General features: G+C 45.4%; 1 protein-coding gene across 2 annotated transcripts in view; it reads right to left on the bottom strand.

Moving 5' to 3' along the window:
• Window positions 1–1880: 1880 nt before the first annotated feature.
• Window positions 1881–13027, bottom strand: part of bmf2 (BCL2 modifying factor 2) — a 30654-nt gene continuing 19507 nt past the window's right edge. For both annotated transcript variants that reach the window (XM_077587407.1, XM_077587408.1), the window contains 6 exons: window positions 9740–9822; window positions 9000–9069; window positions 7201–7419; window positions 5319–5522; window positions 3756–3991; window positions 1881–2930 (listed from right to left, as the gene is read on the bottom strand). In XM_077587407.1, coding sequence (XP_077443533.1) covers window positions 2814–2930; window positions 3756–3991; window positions 5319–5499 — 534 coding nt within the window. In that variant the 5' untranslated portion in view covers window positions 5500–5522; window positions 7201–7419; window positions 9000–9069; window positions 9740–9822 and the 3' untranslated portion in view covers window positions 1881–2813. The remainder of the gene's footprint in view (window positions 2931–3755; window positions 3992–5318; window positions 5523–7200; window positions 7420–8999; window positions 9070–9739; window positions 9823–13027) is intronic.

A 13027-nucleotide genomic window follows, 5' to 3' on the forward strand; every position in this document is an offset into this window, starting at 1 on the left:
AGCGTAATTGAAAAAAGCCAGTGTAGAAAAAAAAGAGCCTTCCGTTTGGCTCTTTTTGTCTTAGAAAAATGGAAAATTCCTCCATACAAATTGTGTCAAATTCTTAGCAAGCTGGTAGAAAATGAAAAATATAATAAATAATACAAATTAAAAAAAAAGACAGCAAATCACAGCACTTGACAGTTTGGACGCGCTGACCATATTAAAAGACGGACGGCGAAGGCTCGACGCAAAACCGGAGGACGCCGCCGCCGTGTTAGAAAAGGAGTAGGAAGTTCGGCACGGGAGTACAAAACCGGTAAAAAACAAACCAGAATTAAAACCACCGGCGGATTCGGGTGTTTGTACGGCGCGCGTCAGAAAAAAAGGCGGAGAAAAAAGTGGCCCGTGCCCGGCGGCCCGCTTCGGCTCGGCTGGCGTTCCTCGCAAGGCACCGTTTGCAGACATTTTGATTGTCCGTCTCGCCAGGCACGTACGTGGCTTTTGTCCGGGTGGGGGCGGAGTTTAGGGGCGGAACAAACGCTTCCCAATATTTACACTTTCTCGTTTTTCAAATTAAAGGTAATATTCAAAATGAACACAATGTAGGTTAAAATTTGGGAAAAGTCACAAAATATTCGGCACATGGCTTAAATATTGACGTGAGAAAATGCGAATTACAAAAATCTTTGAATAAACTTGTAATATGTCGTGAATTAAGTAAAAAAATAGTTTTTCGCAAAATTCTTTCCCTTAAAAATACCAAGGGGGAAAGAATTATGATGAGAATGCAGTGGAAAGATTAGGAAGAACAACTAGCTAGATTTCAAAGAGCCCCCGTGTTGGGAAAGCGTGGCCCCGCCCCCTGACCACCACTCGGGCCCCGCCTTCGGCCGAGCGCGCACGCCGCGCTAGCGTCCGTCTGTACAGTAGCAAATAGACAGCCAAAATAAATATGGAAATAAATTAAGAAAAATTCCACTCTGCTGGCGACTTGACGCCATGCTAAGCTAAGCTAGGCTAAGCTGGGGATCGCCAAGTCCCAATTGGCTCAAAATGCAATGGCCTGACGTTGCCCGACAAAAGATTCAAAGAAATAAAAATATTCATAAATCAGGCTGTCGAGTAAAAAAATGACTTTGAAGTTGATATTTAACACGAGAGTGAAAGAATACATCCAAGTTGGTGTCGTTTGGGCGTCCGTCATGATATTCCCTTCAGAAACAAAATAAATAAATAAATGGCTTTTTTGTTGTTTTGATGTTCAAATTTCAATCAACGCATTGGAAGCCTCCAAAAATAACGGCGCCTCGAGATAAAAAGCGACCCGACTACATTTTGTCATTTGTCGAATGTTTTCGTCTGGAGATGCTAGTGCGTGTCAGTGCCGCTAGCTAGCTTGTTAGCGATAGCGATGTTAGGGATTTTGGAAGACCATTCCAAATTTGGTTATTTGGAGAATTCTAAACTCGAGGCACCGTCATTTTTTTTGTCTTCAATGATCTAAAGGTGCAGTCTTTCTACCGCCAGAAGAGGGCGGTTTTACTTTTAAATTTCCCATTTTAGAGGTTTTTGGGAAACTACAAATTGCTTCCTTGTCCAAAATAAAGACTGCAAATCTATTTGAAGCAAATTCAATCGAGTAAACAAACTGGGAAATCACGGAAAGGCCGTTTTTAAGGGTTTGAAGTAGCCCAGGTACAACTGGATGTAAACAAAGTGGATATTATTGACAGAGTAAGTCGTACAAAATGCAGGGTGATCAGCCGATTCTGGAGATCGGTACCAACGCCGTTGTTAAAAAGAAACAAAAAAAAACAGATTGCAAGAACATTGGATGGAGCGGGGTATCTATCCACACTTACCAATCATTTGATCAATTTAAGGGAGCATTTTTTGGGGGAAAATGATCCCATTTCAAAGATTATCCTGAGTGATTATCATGCGGTGCGTTGTCTGACCAACACATAATTTGGGGCGTTTTGGCGGATTGTCCATTTTGAAAGATTATCCTGAGCGATTATCGTGTGCTGTGACATCTCATAAGTACCCAATTGTCAATTTCATATCCTTGGCGATGATCACGTGGCGTACTCCAAAAAAATCGGGGGTGGGTGATGACAAATGGGAATGTTGGACTGCAAATTTTGGGAGGGGCGAAGAACCAACGTTGGAAATTGAACAGTTTCCTCTTCTTCTTTAAAAAAAAAAAAACATCAGTCTCAGTGGCGCCTCCCACAGGCCAGTCTCGGTACTTGTGCACCCCGCTTAAAAGTCGTTGAAATATTGCTCCTCCTCCCGGTCGTAAAAATTGTCCCGAGAAGTGTGCCGACAACATAAAAAATACTTCTCCATCTTGATTGATTACGTTTCTCTGACCCAAAATAGTGGGTGGCGTTCTTCCGATGCCGTTGAAAAAAAAAGGGAAGTGGAGGCCTTATTTTGGGGAGGGGTAATAAACCCCGAAAAAACAAAAAAATCACTTTTGTCTTCTTCCATCGTAAGGCATTGATCCCCGGGACCGATGACGCCGGTTCACTTGCGAGAAGCAAATCAAAAGGAGCTGTACAAAATAGGTCATCTTACAAGTCTTATTTCCAAAATATCTCTTCAAACTTAATGGCTTCTTCTGGAGGGGGCGGGGCGGGGATATAAAGGCCGGGTGAGGAGGGGGCGGGGCTTGAGGGAAAACAAGAAAAGGTCTCCGTCCAGCGGCGACTGCAGTTTATCTCTTCTTTGTCATAAGATTTAAAAAAAGGAAAAAAGGAAAAAAAATCTGAACCCGTGTTCCATCTTACAGTGCCGTCTTTAAAAGGTCCGAGGCGGAGGGGCCTTCATCTGTGGGCCCCCCTGGGCCGGGGGCCCGGGGGCGCTCTGGGGAAGAGGAAGCCCAGCAGGGCCGCCGTCAGGCGCATCCACAAGGGCAGGTTTTGTCGCTGCTGCCTCAAGATCTGAAAAAAAAAGAACACGGAAAAATGAATACAAATACATTTGTACAGGTTTGTGGTCAAATCGGTTGCTCTTTTGCGTCATATTGCTAGTTTGTGGAGTGGGTTATCGAAATCTTCTTAAATTCTTCTTGACTGACGCTAAATATATTTTAAGAACTTTTTTATGTTTAATATAAAAGTGGAAAAGAGGAAATGTTATGTTTTGTTGTGTTTTTAGAAAAAAACATTTTTAATGCCTTTTAAAAAACTATTATGTTAAATATTAGATCTTTAGCCCACTGAGCTCGAAAGGTCAACGAGTTAAACGACGCAATGTGAATCCATTTTCCAAACAAGGGGGCGCTCTAACGCTCTTATCCCGGGGCCGCTTGTGGGCTATTTTTAGCCCGGAGGGAGGTTCCCGCGTGAAGCTCCTCCTCCTCTTTGTCTCCGGCACACACACACACGCACACACACGCCTTAATGTGGGCGGGCCAAGAGCGTCAGATAAGCCATACTTGGATCGTCAACAAGCAAATTTGCCATCACGCGACTTGACTTCATATCGCGCGGTGGGAAACTTCTGGGCCTGGCTCCGCCCAGCGCGGCGCGGCGTGCGTGTGCCTTTTCAAGGAAAGAATGTGCTCGTGATGCGGCAGAAAACAAAGAAATCAGCTGCTTTATGCCAAGTCTTACATGACTGTGTAAACATTGAAATCTTTTCATTATACTAACATTCCATTGAATTTTTCCCACTCTTGTTGTGTTGTTTGGACATTTTCTGTTGTTTTGACCACAATTTCAAGGTCCAAAAAAAAGAATAAAAGCAGCAATGAAATGCCTCACCAGATCAATGTGATCGCGCTGGAACTGGTCTCCGATCTCCCGTAGCTTTTGTCCGATTTGGGCCTCGGCGCTCGGCCCCGGAGCCGCGTCTGCCTCCGCCGCCTCCTCCCGCGTGGCGGGCCTTTCCGCCATTCCGTCGTCCTGCCGACTCTCCTCCTCGTCCGCCACGGTGGGTTGGCCCCGGTCCTCCGTGGGCTCAAAGTGCGCCGGGAAGTGCCAGCGAAGGGCGGCGTTGCCTGCGTTGGATTTTTGGGGACATTTTCATTCATTCATATTGACCAAAACATTTTCAAACTCATACTTGGTCAAAATGGTTTGTTTTGCATTGTTAAGGTCTCATTGGCTGCCACTGACAACAATACCCGCCCAAACTATTTCAATTGGCTAGCATTGAATTAATCACGTTTGGGTGGTATCGACGACGATGGACGTCTAAGGTGGATCATCTGCGTCTCGATAAAAAAAAACCTCTAGCGTTGTGCCCCGCCTCTCCGCAAACATCTGTTTCTATCCGCTAACAGCTTTTGTGTAATGTAATGAAAGCTAGCTTAGCGCATCCTCCCACACACACAAAGGTGCACTGGAGCACACAAATAAATCCAGCGGCTCAACTTCTCTATTGTTTTACGAGGTCCTAATCAAATCGGCGTGACATCATCTAAGTGAATTGCCAACGAGCGGCGACGCGGTTTGTTTGTCGACTCAGCGTCACGCCGCCGGCGCCATTGTCCGCCCGTCGTTAGCCCCGTCGCTCGGCCCGATCTCAACTGGTAATGGGTGTCAGGCTGTTGGCGGCGTTCCACGTTGGCGCGCGAGGCGGCGAGCACATGACATGATTTAATTTTTTTCAAAAAAAAGCTGAATTCCCACGGAGCGGGACGCCGGAGGCAACGACTAAACTCGGTGACTCGAGTTCACTGCGGCGTTAATGAGATGTTTTTGCCCTTAAGTCAGGTCAATTGTTTCCTTTCAACAGATGGAGTCGGGAAAAATAGGCTTATTTTGGTCCACTGGCGTCCCGTAGCGCATCAATCAGTCCGTCAACAAAATCTCCCAAATGTTTGAAAATGTTTGCCGTCAGACTCCTTTTAAGTTCATTTTAATCGGTTAAAAGTGCTATAACAAGTTTAAATGGCAAAAAAAAACTATTATACAGTTTGTACATGGGGGTTGATGTTGGCAATAACTTGACAAGGGATTAAGGTAGTTTGCAGGAGAGGGTCAAAGGTTACTTGAGGTCAGGAAACATGGCAGTACATCGAAACCTGCTCTTTGAAGTGCTCTTCTGCTTTATTTCTTTACTTTCCAAAGTATCAAGTCAAATTTTGATTGAAAATTGCTCATACTAATATTTCATAAATACTTTACTTTCAATGTTGTTTATACTGAGACATTCATTTGAACTGGGGAATTATATTATGTTATTTACCTTTTTTTTATAGCCTAAAAACTCCAAATGACGCTTTTGGAAAGTATCTTGCATTAAATTTGATATTTTTTTCCCCATTGGACGTCCACCAGCGCCACCGCCACCAGTGAGAAAAACCATAACGGCGTTCTTACCGTGAAAAGGTACGCGCTGCTGCATCTGCAAGTTGCACGCCAGCACGCTAATGCTATTATTGTTGTCGTTGGCGGTGACGCCGGCGGTCCGTGGCGACTCCGCTCGGTGCTTCGGCTCGCGGAAAGGCGTTCCCCAGAAGAGCGAGACGGGCCGCGACGTGTCCTCCTCCTCATCGTCCATGCGACGCCTCAGCGGTGAACTCCCTGTGGGACAGGCGGAGCGCAATAAGGAAATGAAAACCGGCGTTACGAAGGGAAACAGAAACCAGCGTGCACGCTATTGGCGGAAACTTTGACGGAAAACATGTTCCGGGCGGGTCGACTAGAACAACAACAACAACCCCAAAAAATAGTCATAAATGGTGAGTCACCATAACGTCCGATAAGAGGCTTACGCTTGCGTGAGGTCACGCTAAAAAACAAAGGGCGCGTGGCTTAGCACGCCGCCCCGTCCCTTTCTGGGGGAACGTACGGAAGAGCCCGCGTGGGTGGCCACGTGTCCCCCGGCCGCGCGCGCACGCCCAAGGCGGATTTTTAGCGCGACTCCAAATTTGCACGGTGGAAAAAGTACGTTAGCGACGCTCATCCGGGCTATTTTTGGAGAAGACTTCGCCACTCGGAGGGCAAAACCGCACCCTGGCCGGGCTGCTTCCTGAGCACGCGTGGCGCTAGCTACCCCCACCGTTTGTTTTCGAGCCGAGCTGCTTTCGGTCGAGCCGCGCGACTCGCCGGGAGACTCGGCTAAATGTTTCGGCGCACCCGCAATCTCTTCATCTTTTACCCCCGCGTCTACCGTCTCCTTTTAACGATAAGCGAAAGAGTGCTGAAACTGGATACGCTGGTATTGTGTCGGCGGGAGTGAGTTATCTCCAAAGCGAGTGTGACCAAAACAATGACTAAATACACGTTGAAGTATCAATCTGCCCTGCCTGGGGAAAAAATCCACGCCAAATCCACCGAGTCGAGAGAGCGTTCTGGAAGCCGAGCGTCATCTAAACCCGGTCCACGGCGTCAGACACATCGGGGTCGTCGTCGGAACGGACTATCTTGGCCGAGCGTGGCCCCCGAGGCGGGAGGGCAGTCCCGCCAGTCTCCACAAAGCTGGAGCGTGGAGCGTCTCCCTCTGCCGCTCCATCTGCGCACTGGGCTGGAGTCCACAAACGCTTCAAAGTTCACGAGAGCGTACGACAACAGCGATAACCCAGTTGACTTGACGTCATCGCGAGGGAAATTGCAAACAAAAAATAAGCCAACCACTTTGAATGAACTGCGACTTGCTCGGGTTAAAGCGGTTCACGGGAGGGCGCCGAGTCCAAACCCGGCCGTCCTGGCCTGACCCCTCCCCGCCAACGGCATTTCAGGATCGCTAAACGGCTTCAATAGGACTGCCGACACCCTTTTTACATTTAACATCCACACCAAAAAAAATCAAATAACACCGAGACCAAATGGCCATTTTGTCCAATTTCACCAGCGTTAAGAGAGTTGTTATTAAATGGTCTGAAGAGCTTCCACACAGCAAAAGAAGGTCAAATGGTCACCCCGGCGTCCCCGTGTCCTTAGGTGACTTCTGACTCGATGTCGAGCTAGCTTCACAACTTTTAATGACAAAGGCAAACGCCTTGAGGGAAAAGGGGGGGGGCCTCGGGCGTTCGACCGAGCGAAACCGACTCCGCGACACCTTGGATAAAAGTACTTTGGAGTCAAGGCATCCACTGAAAAACCCCCACCGCATCGCACCCCGTCTTTGAGAATTTAGCGGCTCGTACTCCGAGCGAGCGCACCCCCCCCGGAGACCCCCCGTCTTTGCCCGGGCACGCCCGGCCGGCCCACCGCTCCGGCCGCCTCCCGGTTTTTCCCAAAAGTATCAAACTCAACTCACCGCCAGCAAAAGCGCTTTCCGTTCTAATGGGTGGTATGTTGACAAAATGGCTTGGCTTTTTTTTTTCTCTCCTCCGCCCTCGACAGATTAGCGTTAGCTCCGTTCCTCGCTTGACGGCGGCTCGTGGTGCGTTTGCCGAGGGGCGGGCGAGGGCTTTTGTTTTGCCCGACTTTCCCGGAGACTCCGCCCGCCTCAGTTACGTAAACACACTCCTTCCAGCTAAGGGCAGAAGGGAGGAGGAGGGGGGGGGGGGGGGGGGGGGGTGAAGGGGGGGGAGACAAAATGGGAGGGGGGAGTTGTAGAGTGAAAGAAAAAAAAATGCTAAAGGCAATGTTTTCGAAAAACACCATACATGAGCAGCTCGATCAAATATATATCATTTGCATCCTTTTAGGAACTTATACTACAAGCTTTGCCTTCTTCATTTCTCTTGCAATATTTAGTGAGTTGATAGAATACGTTATGCTTTTGCTTCACGTTGCAAATTGAGCAGCGGTAGGAAGATTTGTAATGAGCTGAAATGATCACTCATAATGACAAAAAGACATTGAGTAAAAAGTTCATCGTCATTGTGTTCCTCATTATAAAGAAATCCAATGAACAAAATGAATGTAATTAGTCTGCTACAACAAACAGGCGGCTGTAAAAGCTGTGAAAATGAGCACCTCTACTGGCTGACTTCTGACCTACAGGCAGATAAATCAGTCAGCAATCAATTACTAGGCTATTGCAATCTAAAAATCATCCATTGGGCTCTGAGTGGATACAAATCTCAATTATACCTGCCTAATTTTATTGTGATTGGTCCACAAAATAGAGATTTTTTAAAGAAAATCATAGTGTACACACCCCCTAAAACAACATGACTTGACAGGCCATCCGCCTGTATTAAAAGAAGTAAAACAAATAAAAGCACCGTATCAATATAACCACCGTTAATGAAAACTATGTAGTGAGTTGAATGAGTTCAATTTGACCGCAGAATGCCTGACTGGATATTCATTTGAATTGAGAAAAGTCCAATTTGAGAGTGAAATAAAACCATTTGGCCTATTCTTAATGTACGTAAAGGACTCTTGATTCAAAAAGAAGATTAGGGTGAGATGGCAGCACATCAACCTTAACCCTGATTGGGCAAAAATAAATAAATAAATAAACCAAACAAAAATAACACCTTCCCTACCCTCACACAAACAGGATCGAAAGCTGAAATTAAAAAGACTAAAAATGAAATGTCATAAGCACGGAGTTCAAATGTGACAGATTTTCTCTCATAAACGTCCTTCTCGTCTTCTAACGGTCGTCAATCGTCGTGTGGTTGCGGTGAAAATAAAAACAGTGACTGTCCCTTTAAAGGAGCAATTCCTTCTTTAGCCGCCAAAAGCTGGCGACAGGGAGCGGGCCAATGAGGCGCTTTGTTTTGGTCCCGCCTCCCGAGCAAGTCCGGCCCCACACGTGGCGGGGCCAAAAACACAACACGCCCACCCGCCCAGCGGACATGTGACGGACGACTCAGCTGATTGGAGACGGAGTCGCGGCACGCGCCCAATTGCCGGAGACGGAGAGACGGCGACGTCGGGTGCTGTCAGGGCGACAAATCCCGACTAGCCACGACGCCTTTTGTTTTGCTTTTAATCGTGACTCATGAGCTCCAGCAAACGCCATCATTATATTATTTAGCATTACATTTTTTTTGGAAGAAGAAGACGCCTGAGAAAACGCCAATACTCTTGTGGGAGTGTCATGCAAAGATATGCCATGTGTACTTCAAATTTGACGGCGAATGACGTCAAACTCACCGTTTTTGGCAGCCACAAAGCGTTGAAAAGACTGGAATTTTTCTTCCTTGGCAACTTTATTCCTTGAATCCTAGAATAGAAGAGAATATTTTACTGACTCAATAAGTGACAAAACATGTAAAATTTGTACTCAAAATCTAAATTCTACTCTTTTTTTGTATTTTTATTTTGCTATTTCAAAATATTTCAAACTTAACATTTGTACTCATGATCATAATACTCAGATATAGACTCATAATTACAACCTGGATCATTCAAAGAAAATTCCAAAAAGTAAACACCTGCCAAAAATAGCCCATATACACATTTATCCCATTATCAACCCTAATTATAATCAGTAACAATTCCCAAGCCCTAATACATATACAACTTTAAGCTTCAAAATTTCAATTTGGCATTCCTATAACCGTTATAAATGTTTGAAATTCTCCCAAAAGAAAATAGATATCAACCCAAGATGCAAAATTTCAACTGTAATACTCAGTAGAAGCAAATGAGCTAACTTACATGTCCTCGATTCCTGTTGACTTGCCACATGAATTTCTATTTTCATGCAGAACAACATCAAAATAAATATAATAGCTGCTTTCTAGGCAAAGTTTGCCCAGCGCGCCGCTCAAACGCCGCAATAAATCCCCCTCAATTTGACACATCTAGTACACGGTTGATACTATCAATAACAAACGGTGTAAAACAAAGCGGCGCGTGTAGTTCAACGCCCGCGGGAAAGAAAGCCTTACCGCCGCGTGATGGATGGATGGATGCGTGCGTGGTGACCGTCAAGCAAATGGCGTGCGTGCTCGCTGACCCCCTCGGCGCGCCGCTATCGATGGGAAGAGTAAAAAAAAAAGAATAAATCAAAAGGTTAGCGAGTACAGGAGGGAAAATGATACCATTGTTTTCTGACATTTGTGCGCAAACAAGACGTAATATTGTGGCAGTTATTGGGGAACATCTGTAATAAAACCGGTGTAAATGAAGGGGCTCCTTTTGAGGGTAATTACGGTATTTGAGCAAATGGTTGAGTGGTGTTGATGTATTGTTTTCACAATTGAAGTCAATTTAGCAATTGCGACGGTTGCGATTTATGTTTGGTGAGCCGTGTTTGATATTTACAAGCCACTGAGTAGTTAAGGTGACTTTGAATTTGGATGGTCAGCTCGTTGGCTAATAGATGAGTCACTTGCTAAATTGCATCATGCAGGTCCACCTCAAGCTCCTCCAACTTTGTGAAAGGGAAAACAAAAAATGGCGGTCATTTGGGGAATATTATTAGAAATTAAATCACAATTTGACTGGAAACCACTGAAATGAACACTTTAAAAAAAGCATTTTATGTCTTTGCTGGTATTTACATTTTTTTTCCAGATCATTTTAAACATTCTAGGTCCACAGAGAAACATATTTCAACTTTTACCAAAAAATTGGAACCAGTTTAACTCATTGGCTGCCATCCATGACGGCTATCCAATCAATTTGAATGTGATCATTCGCCGGCAGTCCTGATTAGCATTTGTAAACAGCAGTTATTTTTAAGCACACGTAAAAAGCGTATTGTTGGAAAATAGCGCTTTAACCATTCGTTTAATGAGTAAAACAATCCCAATAGAGCTTGAGTTTTGTAATAATTGAGCACGAAAGCACCGTTTGGAATAGGTGGATCATTTGAACAACTCATTAGCGCACCGCATGTTTGTTTTCCCTCTGCTCATTTTCAATAACTAATTAGCGATCCCACAACTTCAATAGTCGTCTATTAACCAATTAGAAAAGGGCTCCAGTTAAGACAAGTTTCGCCAGGTCGTTATGCACATTTGCATTAGAAATCTTGTTTTATTTATGTATATTTTTTTTGTGTCGCCGTCCCTCCCAGACATATAATTTGCAGTCTCATGCTTTTTAATTGCCTGTCATTTGTGACTTTGAGCGATGCTGGAAATTTGTCAGCTCGACGCGTCCCGCCACTTTGGGCAAACTATTTTTGTACCTAAGCGTCCGTTTCATCTGGGGCTATTTTGGATCAGGTGTTTCAAATCAAGTCCTTCGCTTAGCTTAATGAGGCTCGGCGTCCAGACTGCCTTTGTTTTGCAAACCCAAACAAACACCACTCATTGGGAAAAAATTAAAATAAAAAAAAAACTGAATTATCTCCATTCTCTTTGCGAATGATCGACAGTACGTTCCGACTCGAAGAGTTATTTTTTTTTACCCTCTTAGCTTTCAACAAAGTAGCAGTTAGCATCTGCGCTCAGTTTCTCGCTAACAGGATGTAGCCAACTACCCTAGCTTGAACACTCAAAGAGTGACTTTCTATAAAACTGACAAACTAGAACGCTAAACGCCTTTAAACATTATTCCAAGTTGGAATTTTATCGAACAAAAGTGCTAGCTTCGTGCTAACAAATAGTATGAAATATACCAGGTTATCTTATCGAAATTAGCATTGACATAAAAAAAGCAAAGTTCTCTTATTTAGGGCCCCCAACGCACCCCGAATCGCAACTTCGACGAAAGCGACAAGCCTTTTTTTTCAAGCAAGAGCGAACCGCCACGGGTTATTGAAAAGTCTCCGCCCACCCACCCTTCTGTCGCCACCTCCTGATTGAAAGCACAGGTACGGCCGTCGACGAACGCCAGCGACTGGCTCAGGGTTCATCCAAAGGTAACGCGTTTGAAAGTCGAAACGGCGTGACATTAAATGTAATCCTACACCCAGAAAAAAAAAAATCACGAGCAAAGTGTGGCGTGCAAATGAATTGGCCGACCCCCCCCCCCTCGAGGCCCCCCCTGCCCGCGGGCGACGAGGGCGACATATATTTGAAGTCAATGAAAAGTTGAAGCGGCCTTGTAAACAAACCATCTGTCACGCTGGCAGCTCGTCACCGCGCCGACACCTGCGGCCCCCCAAGTCCGCGGCGCCAGCTATTTGCGCTGCCGTAGCGCGGTTTATTGTGGCCGCGCCGATGCTATTGTTTCATATTTTTACACTCAATTTATCAGCGGCGTATTTATTCGTGGGTCACGGTCGGCCGGCTTTGTTTGGCGAAGGTACCTGGGCGACCGCATTAGAATGGCGAGTCCGTGTTATTGGACAAAAAGGGGCGGGGAGATGCTTTCCACGTTGGGAACTTCAATTCAATTGGTTCTGGGAGGGAAAAGTGCGCTAGTCCGTTTAAACGTGAAGCAGCGACTGACGGGGACATTTTATCTAAAAAATAGTTTACGTGCATTGTTGGAAAACAGCTTTTTTTCTATAATCTATCTTAAAAAGATGAATCATTAATATATACGAACACACACAAATTAAATAAATGAATGAAAAGTTAGGGTTGTTGGCCCCAAAAGCTAAATATTTAAATAATATCAAATGTAAGGTTTACCAAACATTTAGTCTATCTTCTAAATGGCAGAATAATATACAAAAATAGATGAATTAATAATATGACGGCTTTCAAAAAATACACAAATAAAAGTAGCACTAAAGCTTTCACCCCCAGATTAATGTGAAAATTGCACCCAAGTTAAAAGAGGGATGAATTTTGTGTAGCTAGCGCTAGCGTACGCGTAGCTTTGGGCTAAAGAAGGCGCGGTGCTTCTCGCACCCAAAATGGGTAATAATAAGATTTGAGGGGAAGAGCGTGGCGGATGCGATGACTCGCTCGCTCACTCGCTGTCTTTCAGCTCCAATTGGGGAGGAAAACAAGCCTTTCTTCCTTCAGTCTTTTGGAGCGCCGCAGGGGGAGGAAAGTGGATGTTGTTACCAACCTAATCGGCCACCCTTCAAGTGTTTCGGGGGTGCCGACTCTACTCTTGTGCGCGCACACTACTCTTTGCTTTTATACGCTCGCACTTTAAAGCGCGCCGCGTCTCATTGGACGGCGACGGCGGCGGCGGCGGGTCGGTTGCCGTGAAAGAAAAAAAAGAAAAGGCAAGAAATTCACAGAGATACGGAAGCGGATGGAAATAGAGTCAGAGTTGCTCTTGTTTCTACGGTAACTGCGGACGGGGAGGTACCGCCAGATAAAAGC

Source organism: Stigmatopora argus, chromosome 19 (assembly GCF_051989625.1).
Source record: "Stigmatopora argus isolate UIUO_Sarg chromosome 19, RoL_Sarg_1.0, whole genome shotgun sequence".
Classification (NCBI taxonomy): Eukaryota; Metazoa; Chordata; class Actinopteri; order Syngnathiformes; family Syngnathidae; genus Stigmatopora; species Stigmatopora argus.